General features: G+C 65.0%; 3 protein-coding genes across 3 annotated transcripts; 1 reads left to right on the top strand and 2 right to left on the bottom strand.

The window, feature by feature from the left end:
- Positions 1 to 4008: 4008 nt before the first annotated feature.
- Positions 4009 to 5551, bottom strand: EMIHUDRAFT_109165 (hypothetical protein; the record flags this gene model as incomplete). The annotated part of the gene is made up of 2 exons (XM_005791107.1): positions 4009 to 5007; positions 5078 to 5551. 2 exons carry the CDS (start codon positions 5549 to 5551, stop codon positions 4009 to 4011), a joined length of 1473 nt encoding a protein of 490 aa, XP_005791164.1.
- Positions 5552 to 5922: 371 nt separating this feature from the next.
- Positions 5923 to 8642, bottom strand: EMIHUDRAFT_109164 (hypothetical protein; the record flags this gene model as incomplete). The annotated part of the gene is made up of 5 exons (XM_005791106.1): positions 5923 to 6153; positions 6582 to 6914; positions 7053 to 7427; positions 7500 to 8061; positions 8134 to 8642. The coding sequence occupies 5 exons, from the start codon at positions 8640 to 8642 to the stop codon at positions 5923 to 5925; spliced, it is 2010 nt and encodes a 669-aa protein (XP_005791163.1).
- A 1774-nt stretch (positions 8643 to 10416) lies between these two features.
- EMIHUDRAFT_439990 (hypothetical protein) lies at positions 10417 to 11808 on the top strand. Its single transcript, XM_005791105.1, has 4 exons — positions 10417 to 10761; positions 10918 to 11007; positions 11076 to 11165; positions 11298 to 11808. Exons 1-4 carry the CDS (start codon positions 10432 to 10434, stop codon positions 11403 to 11405), a joined length of 618 nt encoding a protein of 205 aa, XP_005791162.1. The 5' UTR covers positions 10417 to 10431; the 3' UTR covers positions 11406 to 11808.
- Positions 11809 to 12262: the final 454 nt, after the last annotated feature.

The raw sequence follows: 12262 nt of genomic DNA, 5'->3' as shown, positions 1-12262 counted from the left end.
CATGCCACGTCAAGGACTCGGACCAGTTCCGGTCGATGCTCTGGAGCCTGATGCCCTCCACGTCTCCCTTGCCGCCGCAGCCGCTGCTGCCCTCCGCGTCGCCCGTCGAATGGGCGCCGCCTGGGGGTGTGCAGGGCGCCTGCCGCAGCGCCACGTGTGACATGCCGGCCTCGCACCCGACACAGTGCTTTGGCTGCTATCCGGGCTGCAACGCGCGCAACGCCCACGACTGCAAGGGGATCCAGGACGCGTGCTCGCTTGGCGCCTTCGAGGCGTTTGCCGGCGTCGATCAGGCGCGGTGCCAGGCTCTCTGCGAGGCGGATCCGACTTGCCGCGCGTACGAGTGGAACGTCGCGGGCGTCTCATCAGGCAGACCTTGTGAGCTGCACTACTCAGACGTCTCGTACACCGTTCATCACGGCTCCCCGTTCCGGTGCTACCTGAAGCCGTCCTCAGGGAAAAGGGCTCGCTCGCTACTCCTCGGCACGTGACACATATCCGCTTTGCGTGGCGGCGGGGCGACATCGCGCCGGCCGCCGGCGGAGCGGCGCGCGGCCGCGGGCGCCCCGGGCCCCGCCCGCGAGCGCCGAGCGGCGCGCGGAGTCCGGAGAGAGCGGGCTCGAGAGTTTTGGAGAGAGCGCCGGGGGGTGTGTTGTAAGCAGATGAACACTGTACACTTGAAGTAAGTTGTAACCGCCGCCGTGGCCGGAGCCACCAGCCACCACCCACCGTTTCGCGTTTTTCGCACACGCGTACGTGGCTGGGTTCACAGCGATTGAGGAAAATGACGAAAATGACGAAAACACTTGAGAGAATACTGACAATAAGCTTCACAGCTGAAATGTGGAATATAAGCCAATATATCGCAATATACGGTCCGGATATATTGGAGAATATTGGGATATATTGGCTTATATTGCGATATATTCGCCCTGTTGATACGTCTCCAGTATATAATAATCATAAAAAAAGGTTCTTGTGCGGGGCGCCACTGGGCCGGCACTTTTCTTTTTTTCCCTGCCCGGGCCGCCCCTGGCCGCCGCCATCCGCGCCGCCGCCATTTGCATCCGCACGTCCCCCCCCACCCCGCAAATAAAAAAAAACAATCGTGTGGTTTCGGCGGGGGCGGCGCCCTTGCTTTTTTCTTTTTGCCGAAACTTGCCCGAATGCTATTTAGTGTGTAAGAAGGATGTCACATGATAAGTCCACCCAAAAAAAGAAATATCACATTTTCAAAAAAACTCTCTACCATCCCCCGACGGCGAACTGCGTCAACAATCGGGGCGGGCGCCTGCGCCGCGTCCCCCCTGTACGTTGCCTCACGTCAGCATGCCCTCCCCGAAAAATCGCGCGCGAACGTCGTGGGCGCGCGCTGTCCTTGCCATCTACGCCCTCGGCCTGCTCGCTCGCGTCGCCAGCCAATGCGCCAACGTGAAAAAGGACCCTCACCTGGCATTCGCTCGCGGCGGCCGTGCCGACTTCAGAGGCCGCAATGGTGCATACTACTCGTTCCTGTCCACACCGAGCTTCGCCATCAACGTGCGCACTGAGGAGGCCCAGTTCAAGACGTACCGGGATGCGCTAACGGTCGACGGCTCCTTCATCACGGAGGTGCACGGCGTGGCGCTGGTTGGCGGGGAGAAGCACAAGCTGGCGACGGCAAGCTTTTGGACCTCCGAGCTGAACGAATTCACAACGGGACCCAACATGATCAATGGCACGTGCGGCGATCGCGGCCAGTTCTTCCTCGGCACGGGCGGGTACAAGAAGTGCGAGGAGATGGAGATTCTCGTCAGGTTCTCGAGCGCAAGGTTCAGGGTCCCAGGCTGGGTGATCAAGGTGGCCGCCGCGCCAGTCTGGGGTCATATTAATGGCCCGAGGCACCGGCTCGACGTGTCGCTGCACGCGCACGGGGACGAGGCGGCGCTGGCCCAGACCCACGGCCTGGTCGGGCAGTCCTTTGCTTGGCGTACGGCGCGGGACGGGAAACGCGACCTCTACCCCTCAGAGGGGCGCTTCCGCACGTCGGCGATGGCGGAGGGCGCAATCGAGGGCAACGCGGCCATGTACGAGCTCCCGGGTCCGCTGGCGACGGAGTTTGCCTTCTCGCGCTTCCACGAAGCAAAGCAGCCGATGCTTCCCCTCCCGGCCGGCGCAGCAGCGGTGGACGCCTCGTCAACAGACCAGGTGGAGGTTGCTGGGGCGGCGAGTGCGCCTCCGGACGAGCGCAGGCTCTACGAAAAGCTGGCCGGAGTGGCACACCCGTGCGCTCCGCCCTCTTCGCCCCCCACGGTCGCGTTTCAGCGCGATTGCTCGTGCAGCTTCAGCTACACCAAACCAGGTGGGTACTGCGAAAACAAGGCCTCCGCAGCGATACTCAGCGGCCAACGCAGCGAGTGCCTCTCGCAGTGCTGCCCTCCATCCGCACCGCCGCCCGCTCAACCACCACTCCCACCGCCGCCGCCACCGCCGCCCGCGCTGACCTGCGGGCAGACGGCGTGCCATGGTAATGCGGCTGGGGCGATCCCGAATTGCCAGAAAATGATCGAGATACTGGGGATGGACTCAAATTGGCAAAGGTGTCTCGAGAGTGGCACACCGTCCGATCAACCGGAGGATATCATGTGCCAATGCATCAGAGAGTCGGCGGGTAATATGTGCGGGCCGAGCCCAGGGCGCCTCGGAGAGACGGCGGCGCTCCGCTTCGGTGGCGGCGGCGGCAACGCGGTCGATTGACGATGCCTCGACCATGTCGGTGAGTTTTGCGCCCAAGGCCGACGCGGTGTCGCCTTTCGCCGCATTGAAGCGCGAGAAGACGAACTCGGTCGCGAAGGCGCTGGGCATTTCGTAGTCGGAGGCCGGGCCCTCGATGGCACCCTCGGCCTGCGCGGTGGTGGTATAATCTCCCGCAAAGGGGTAGACGTCCTGCTTGCCGTTGCGCTCCATTCCGGGCGTGGCAAAGGACTGGCCGATGATGCCGTGTGGCAAGTCGCGGGCCGGAGCGTCGCCGCGCGCGGTGAAGCCAACGTCGATCCGGTGGGCCGGCCCCTTGATGAGGCAATCGTGGCCAGTGTCGCACGATGGAATGCCGTTCACCGTGACCGTCCAGTTGCCTAGCTCAAAGGTGGCGCTCGACCAGTCCATCGCCATCTTGAGGCCGAAGCAGTGCTTCTTGCCGCGGTTGCCGAAGCGGAAGGGGCGGCCGACGCAGGTGCCGTTGACCACGCGCCAGCCAAAGTTGTCTGGGTCCAGCTCGGACGCCCAGAACGACGCGGTGGCAAGCCGCTGTGGGGAGAGCTTCGCGGTGATGTGCGCCTCAGTTAAGAAGGTGCCATTCACGGTAAGCACGCCGTGATGCGCAAAGAAGACCGCTTCCTCCGTCTTGACGTTGACCGACAGTCCGGGGGCAGACAGGAAGTTGTAGAGCGCGTTGTGCTTGCCTCGAAAGTCGGCGCGCCCGCCGTAGGCAAAGTTGACTATCGGGTCGCGGAAGACCTTGCTGCTGACGCACGGGTCTTGGGCCAGTGGCGCGACCGAGAGTGGCAGCATGTCGCCGCGCCTCCGCCGCTGCTCCGCCGCACCACTTGCGCTCTCGCTGCGGTCGGGTTGCGCAACCAATGCCCAAAAAGCCGGTCCAAGATAGGTGGGAGGCTTTACGCAATAAGGCTATCGAAGCCCAAAGTTTGACACCATCGTGTCAGAAGTAGTCATTGGTACGTTATATCCCGGACTTCGTTGTACCCGGGTACATCCCGGCGCCCCCAAAATTTGGTTCCCCCCCCCAAATTTGGAACGCCTGCGTTGTAGAGCGATGTAGAGGCGCTCTTCAACGTGAAATCTCTACAACAAACTCTACGGCGTCAGAGCCAATATTGACCGAGGGCTCTGCTGGCCTGCCGACTCTCGCCGACCCTTCGGGCTCACACCACGGCTGGCCATCGCGTGAACAGGACGTGCCCTTCCGTTTTAAGGCAGTTCAATACCTTCCCCACCCGATTCGCCTTAAAACTACGCGACGCGCCGCATCCGCGCCGCGTAGTGCGAGTCGAGCTCGTGCCGGTGCGTCCACGTCTGGAGCACGTCGCCGCCCCAGCGCTCCCTCGGCGCGGCGAAGGGTCGCAGCGCGGCCGCCTCGATCCGCTCCAGCTCGAATCGGCCCGCGTGCCGCTGCAAAAAGGCGGCGAGCACGTCGTCGCCCTCCTCGGCGCGCGGCGTGCACACCGAATACGTCACCACGCCGCCGACGCGCACGCACGCGGACGCCGCGTCGAGGAGCCGCCCCTGCAGCGCGGGCAGCGCGGCGAGCTGCGCGCGCCCCTTCGCGCGGTGCTCCGGGTTACGGCGCAGCGTCCCCATCCCAGAGCACGGCGCGTCGACCAGCACGCAATCGGCGGCTTGCGCGCCGCCGGCGTGGGCTGCGAGGGCCGCGCGGAGGGCTGGCACGTCCGTCGCGTCGGCGGCGACGGGGCGGACGGCGGCGGCGACGCCGAGGCGTGCGCTCGACTCCTCGATCAGGCGCAGCTTGCGGCTGTGCAGCTCGACGGCGACCACGACGCCGCCTTCGCCGAGCAGAGACGCGAGGTGGGTCGTCTTGCCGCCGGGCGCGGCGCAGAGCTCGAGCACGACGGCGCCGCCCGCCGCCGGCGCCGCGAGCGCGCCGATCAGCGCCGCCGCCGCGTCCTGAACTGTCCAGTGCCCCTCCGCAAAGCCGGGCAGCCGGTGCGGCGCCCCGCCGCCACGCACGAGCAGGCAGCCCGGCGCGGCCGGGTGCAGCGTAGCGTCCACTCCGGCGCCGACCAGCGCGGACAGCGCGGCGTCGGCAGTGCAGCGCGCCTCGTTGACGCGCAGCGCCAGCCGCGGCGCCCGCTGGCTCGCCTCGGCCCAAGCCACGACCTCCGCCTCCGCCGCTGCCGCCTCTCCGCCCTCCTCCTCCAGCGCCGCCGCCTCGTCGCCGCGGAGAGCGCGCGCCACGTCGTCGAGCAGCCACTCGGGCGTAGACGTGCGCACCTGATGGATCGGGATGGGTCTCGGCTTCGTCACGCAGCGGCGCACCCAGAGTTCTCTTCACTGTACTCACCGCGAGCGCCGCGCGGGCTCCGAGGCGAGGGTCCGCGTCTGGGGAGACGAGGCGGCCTCGGCCGCGCGCGAGGTTGCGGAGCACGCCGTTGACGAAGCGGCGCTGCGCCTTTGCGCCGATCAGCGACACCGCCTCGTCGACTGCTGCGTGGTCGGGCGTCGAGAGGTGGAGGAGCTCATATGCACCGATCCGCAGCGCCACGGCGGTGGGGAGCGCCGTCCGGTTCAGCGTCGCAAGCTGGGCCAGGCTGTGGTCCAGCGAGCGGGTGTGACGAAGCACACCGTACACCAGCTCGGTGGCAAGCGCCCGGTCGCCACCGCTCAGGCCGCCCGCGCCCTCGATGGCGGAGGAGAGCGCCCGGTCGGCAAACGCGCCATCGCGCGCACAGCGCAGCAGCACGCGGTGCGCCACGCCGCGCGAGGAGGTGGGCGCAGTGACAGCGAGGCCTGCGAGTGCAGGGAGAACGGCGAGCATCGCACCGAATGGCGTCGACTACAACCAGCAGCGTCACGGCCTTCGTGTTTCTTCTAAGAACGACTAGAGGGCCCCTGCGCGGGCCCCGCCCCCCCCTCGAGGGGGGCGGGGCCCTTGCGACGGAGAAGAGGCCAGAATTGTACAGCAGCAGACGACGGACAACGAAGCAGTAGAGGCTTGCTAGGAAAATTGTAAGGCCGCCGTCAGCCGGGTTTAGATGTGTCTTTTTCGCGGGGAGGTGCCTTAGTGCCAGGTGCACCACATGTCTATGAGGTGTAATAAGCAAGACAGCGGCAGACAACGCGTCGCCACACACACAGAAGCACGCATATACTATGATACCCTCTCTCCTCTCTGTATAGCGCCGACGCCTAGTCGGAGGGCAACCAAGACGCGTCGCTGTCCTCGTCGGAGGCGCCGCCGACATCGGAGTCGATGCTGGAGGAGTCGCCGTCGGTGTAGGACGCATCGGAGGAGTCGTCGGCCCCGAGCGTCTCGCAGTGAGAGGCGTCCTCGTCGGAAGAGTTGCCCGCCTCGAGAGAGTTGCCCGTCTCGACGGCCGATGTCGACGGCCCGCACACATCACCCGCCGCCCGTATGGCCTGCTCGAGGAGGGAAGACTCCGACTCACTGTCGGACGCCGCCTCCGCGGCCGCCGAGCCGCACTCGTCACCAGAGCTCTCGCCCTCGTCGCTCTCGGGAACAATGCACGAGCGGAAGCCCATACCGCGAGTGCGGGGACGACGGGCTATGAGTCACATGCTAGGCTTGGCGGCGGCGGCACGCCCGTTGCGGACAGGGCGCGATGCGGACGCCGGCGAGGCGGCGGCGGCCCGCTTGGACGGGGTCAAGCTCTTGGCCTCCTTGCTCCCCCCCTCGGCCGCCACGCCGGAGGGCACCTCTTTGGACGGTGATGCGGACGCTTTTGAAACTCGGTGACGGAAAGGTTCGCATTGGCGGTCCCAAAGATCGCTTTTTCTTTGATGTCGGTCAGCAGTTCATTCAGCTTTTGACGAAAGACTCGGCTCACAATGTCTGGTCGATCGCACGCCTTCAGCCCCTTGGGGAGGGAGTTGACAATCTCGGGCCAGTTAGGATTGCACGTGAACGTGATGAAGAAGGATGGTTTACCGTGCGCGCGAACGACCGCCATCGCATCTTGATAGCGTCGGTGCAGATCTCGATTGCCGCCGACGAAGCTGCTGCTGAGAACGACACGCTTGCCGATTTTCTTGCCAGCGTCCCCCGCTGCGACATGGTCGACGAGGTTTTGGTAGAGCACGGCCCGAATAGTTGTCTGATTGTGACGCTGCCATTGCAGCCTGCAATGCTCCGCCTTTGCAAAGGCGCTGCATACGTACTCCTAAAGACACGGACGTGCGATCGTGAGCAATGTAGGGCAGCACGCGCTCTCGGGGTATGCCTCTCGTTTACGTGCCTGAAAGAGACGGCACGACATGAGGAGCGAGTTTGCCCCGTCTTGGTCGACACGCCACTGCACACGATAGGCGTAGAAGTCGCAGGGACTGATGGACTGCTTGCTGCCAGTCTTGGTCATCCCGATCTTCCATCCGTCGTCGCCAGCTGGATGGAGGATGACGAAGTGAAGTGGGTCGTACCCTCGATGTGTCTCGTTGATTGTCTTGAGCGCGCCCCCCCGCATCTTGACCACGATATCTCGGCCATTCTCATCGGCGTCGGGCTTGAGAACAGCCACCTCGGCGTAATCTTGGCGGCCGTAGGTTTTGTCACTGGGCGCGTTGTACCTCCGAGGGTGCGAGGTAGCAGGACCGTCGCCGGGAGGGGGCGGAGGACGAGCGTCGGCGTTGATGACAATCTTGGCCTTGGTCTCGTTGCCGCCCGTACGCTCGTAGGCCTACGAGGAGGACGCGAAATAATAAGTCAATATGGTTCATTAGCAGCGCGGCACACGCAGCACGGCGCTTACCTTGACAAAGTCTTGGACGTACGGGTTGTGCTCGGTGATCGCCTTTTGCATGATCTCGAGGCATTCACGGACACGTTCCTTCTCGGCTTGAGACGTATCGGCTGGCAGGTAGATCGCGCCCATTCGATAGTCGATCTGTTGGCATTCGCTCATGGACGGGTCATTGATGTACGTCTGAACGAATTGTTTCGACTGGTTGTCATTCGGAGCGAGGGACCCGATGAAGTGGTGGACTCTGCCCTGGATCACGACGGTCGGACTCCACGTGCTTGAGCCCGGAAGATTGTTCGGCCGCTTGACCTTTTGCGAGGCGAATGCTAGCGTGTTGTTGATGGCGCGGGCAAACTTCCGAAGTGTCTTGCCGACGACGCCATCAGCATCGTGCCACAATTTGGTGACTTCCGGACAGGGCATGCAGATGGGCGGGAGCGAGACCTTGTTCTTCTTGCAGCATATGGAGCCGTAAGTAGGGTTGGACGAGGTGACCTCGCCTGGAAGCAGCTCGGCGCCACAGCCAGCGCACGTGGTGGAGGTGCTCTGCTCTTCCTTTGTGAGAGCGAGCCTACGGTATGAAGAAAGTAGCACGTGTTAGGATCGCGCAGAGTGCGGCCGGGCGGCATCACGGCGGGCGCACTTGCCAACGTCGCTCCCCTCGACCAGCAGCGAGCCATTGAGTATTTCGGAGGCGCGGCGGGCGGGGCGAGCGGCAGCCTGCCTCGCCCTTTTGGTCTGCCGCCGTGTGCGGTCGTCTCGCTTTCCCTTGTCGCGCTGCTCAGGGCTCTCTCGCTTCCTCTGCACTCGGGACTGGTTTGCGGCCTGGCTGAGCTCGGTTGGATGCATGTTTGGTTTGCGGACGCGATTGAAGAAGAGCCGGCTCTTCGCCTGACCGAGCGTCTCCCCTGGCTTGTTGCTGACTCGCTCCTCGGCGTCGGCCGTGAGGGACACGCCCTGCTCGGCAAAGTACTGGTCCTCCATGTATTGTGCCCACCCAGCCGTGTCGCCAGCAAAGGTGTCGAGGTACTCCTTCCTCGTGAGGATGTGGCGGCCGCGGACGACGGTGCGGCTGACGGGGACGGTTGCCGTGCCGCCGACGGATGGCAGGCAACCGAGGAATACAGCAAAAAGGAGAAGCCCGCACGCCATCCCGCAGTTCGTACTCAGCTGCCCAAACCACCCCACAGACGGACCGCGGCGGAGTTGCGGCGGCGGAGACACAGCGAGAGGCCGGTTGGCGAGTCGTTGCTTCTCCTGCACGCGGCGACGCGCTCGCACAGAGACGGTTTTCCTGCCGGCCTGGCCGCAGGCCGTCATCTCGGCCCTGTCTGGTCCACAGTGGTGCGGCGATGTGCTGCGACGGGCTCCACGCGGCGGGCCAGCGAAGTTCTACCGGACCTCGCTGCGGCCTTTATATATTGGACGCTGCAGCGTCGAGGGTCTTCCAGGGTCTTCTGATAAAACTCGTATTGAAGACTAGTGTGGGACCTGCGGCGGTACCCGTCTCTGTTGTTCGGGCAGTGAGAGACGCAGGATCTGCACGCCAAAGTGGGCCACTCCGCATTTTCATTTTGGTTTTGGGTTGTCGGAGATCATCCATCACGCATCAGCTCTCATGTCTCATCACAGTCAGTCACGTCAGTCAAAGCAGTCGTGGCACGTGGAGCAGTCGCTGATGGCAACGGCGCCGCCACACGCTCCGGACGACCCCGACACACCGACACACCACGCACAATGGGAGGCTATCGCGCACGATCGGGCATCGCGCCGCAAACAACTCGCCGCACAGATGGGGGGGAGGCAGAATCCCACACACACCGGAGCAGCACAGACACCTTACACGTCAGCGCTCGCTCGATGTGGCCGGCGCTCTCCCCTCGGTCCTATCTCGCCTTTTCAACGGCGGCGTGCGGCCACGCGCCGCGCCGAGCCGGTCTCGGCGGGAGACCTCGGAGCCGCACGCGATGCGGGCATGCGCGATGGCTCCGTTGGCTCCGTGCCTAAGGCAGATCGATTAGGGTGTGAGCTGGGCAGCCACCGTTTCTGTACCCGCTCGATCACGTGCAGGCCGTCGGAGGCCGCGCTGGATGGCCCAGGGCCGGCGGCGGTGAAGGCGTCCGTCGATGAAGGGATGTCGTCGAGGGAGCCATCGTCCTCCGCGGCTGGTGCACCGGTCCAGTTGTCGGAGTCCGAGATCGCAGTCGACTTGGAGAGTGTGTTCGGCCCGTTGACGAACTCACGGAATGTGAGCGACTTGGTGCACGCTGGGTCGAGCATCATGACTCGCACCTCATCCTGGGCGAGGAACTCGCCCAGGGACCAGCTGTTGGCGTCGCCGGTTTGATCGAGCTGCATCCACTGCATGGTTTCGTAGTCAAGCGTAAACGCCCAGGAGTTGGTGCCTGGGTGACTTGCTGATGAGAGCGCCTTCCAGGCGGGTAGTCGTGCCCCTCACCTACGGTCATACGGCGGCGTCAGAGGGGGGGAAGGGGCGCGAAGCGTGAACATGGAGGCAAGCAGGTGGTGGCTGCACCTGGCCAAAGCCGGCGACCTCGAAGTTGTCGTAGCTTGTGCGGATATCGCTGAGCGTGAGAGGGACCGGATCGGCAGCAGCATGGGCGGCCGCGTCAGCGGCCGGAGAGGCCGGAGAGCCATCCCACGGAGGCCGGTCGTGCATCGGCGCGTCAGCCGCAGGGGGCGGGGGGGCGGCGGCATCCATCGCTGCGGGTCGCTGGGGGCCGACGATTGTGGACTGATCGATCGTGGCGGGCGGATTTCGGCTGGGACGTTCTACGGTTAAACCAAGAGCGTCGGCGCCGACACGAGAGACTTATAAGGGTAGATACAAACGGAGGAGCAACCAGCGCGTGTTTCTGGACTCGGAAAAAGAAATCCGGCGCCAAGTCGTCGCTGCAATCATTGAGCGACACCGAGCCGCATGTTCATGTTACTGTGGACGACCGCCGCTCTGATCGCGCTCCCCGCCTCGAGGCCCGCGCTGGGCGGTCGTGCCGCGCGCTCGCCGCAGCCCTGCTTGCTCGCCGAGCGGCCCTCTTGGCTCGGCTTCATGGGCCGGAAGGAGCAGAACTGGCCGGGCCACGATGAGATCGTGTCTCGCTTCATGAAGGCTGACGTCGTATTCCTCAAGCCCGAGGACGACCTGATGTCGGCGGCGCGCATCCTCGACGCCTCCGGGATCACCGGCGCGCCCGTCCTGGACGACGGCAAAGTCGTCGGTATCCTCTCCCAGACGGACCTGCTGTACAAGGTGCCGGCAGAGAGACTCGGCAGAGAGATGCACCGCGAGCTACGCGCGCGCGCGCGAGAGAGAACTAGTTGGTGTCTTGCTCCATTCCCTTCTTCCCTCCCGCCACACCAGAGCCAGCGCCGCAGTCCTGACCCGCGCCTCCTCTGCTGTTGCGAGGTCGCCGGCCGCGCCTCGCTCAAGCTCGGTGGCGAGGGCGCGGCGAGCGTGCGGTACGCGGAGAACACGGTGCGGCTGCGCAAGATTGAGGCGCAGCGGGCCTCTCGTTGACCTGTCTCCATGAGCCTTCCCTGAGCCGCCTCGGAGCCTTCCTGCAGGCGGAGACGGTCGCGTCTGCAATGTCTCGCTCGCCGGCCTGCATCGAGGAGACGGCGACGATGCAGGAGGCGGCGGCGCGCATGCTCAAGGCGAGAGGGAGAGAGGGAGAGCGCGGGGTGTAGCCGGACTGTAGACGCGACTGCATGGCTCTCCGGCGCGGGATGCCCGAGGGTCCGCCTTTGCGCCTCTGGCAGCCGCCTCACGGCAGACCCACTGCACAGGCGCGGCACAACCGGCTGTGCGTGGTCAACCCGGTCGGCCGGCTCGTGGGCATCATCACCTCGTCCGACATTGTGCGGTTGGCGCTGGCCGAGGAGGCATCCGTGTGAGGGTGGGAGAGGCGCATCGTCGCCCGCGTACTCGCTACTCCGAGACTCCGCGACAGTGCGCTCGCCCCGCCACGCGCCTCGGACTCTTCGGGCGCCCTGCTGGTCTCTCTCTCCCTCCCTCCCCATCCGGTCCGAAAAGGTTCGCGTGTGATTCTCGATGCTTGGGCAGGGCTTGCCCGCTGCCCCGCACAAGGGGACAGGAGCGGGCACCCTGTTTGACACAGTCAAAGCGCACCGCGACCGCGCGAGGCCCGCTGACTGAGATCTGACTTCTGAGTGTACTCGAGTCTCTATTTGATGCCGTGTGGCGTGTGGCTCTCTTACTACATTGTGTGGGCTATTGTCGTGGTACATCTCTCTCATCTGAGTCCAGGGCCATAACGATTGTGACGATAATTGCTTTTTGGCCTTTGCCTTGCGCTTTCGGCTTTGGCGAAAAACCGCGAGACGGGGCGCCGCGCGAGGACGGGGAGGAGCGCGGAAACCGGAATCCGCCCCCGCTGACGACTGCTATGTGACGCTGACGGTCTCCCTGGGCCCGGGGCGCAGCGAGCCAGGCAGCAGGCACCGAGCCAACCCCCAAGCGCGGCGCATGCGAGCTCATGCAGCTCGCACAGGCGCTACTGCTTCAGCGCCGGGAGGCTGCCCTGTGCCGCCGGCGCGAGTGGCGAGGTTGTTGGGCTGCTGGGCGAGGAGGACCTCCGCTCGCCGATGCACCACGGCAGCCGCAGACTCCACCCGCCGCTGCCCCACCCGCCGCCGCCGGCCCAGGTCTTTGACCGCCGCGCCGCCGCCAAGATTGGGCGCGAGCTGCGGCGCAAGAGGCGCAAGGAGGAGGCAGCCGCCGCGAAGGCGCG

This window comes from Emiliania huxleyi, assembly GCF_000372725.1.
Source record: "Emiliania huxleyi CCMP1516 unplaced genomic scaffold EMIHUscaffold_115, whole genome shotgun sequence".
In the NCBI taxonomy this organism is placed as follows: Eukaryota; Haptophyta; order Isochrysidales; family Noelaerhabdaceae; genus Emiliania; species Emiliania huxleyi.
The sequence above is the reverse complement of the archived record's forward strand: the minus strand, read 5'-3'. Positions and strand labels throughout refer to the sequence as shown.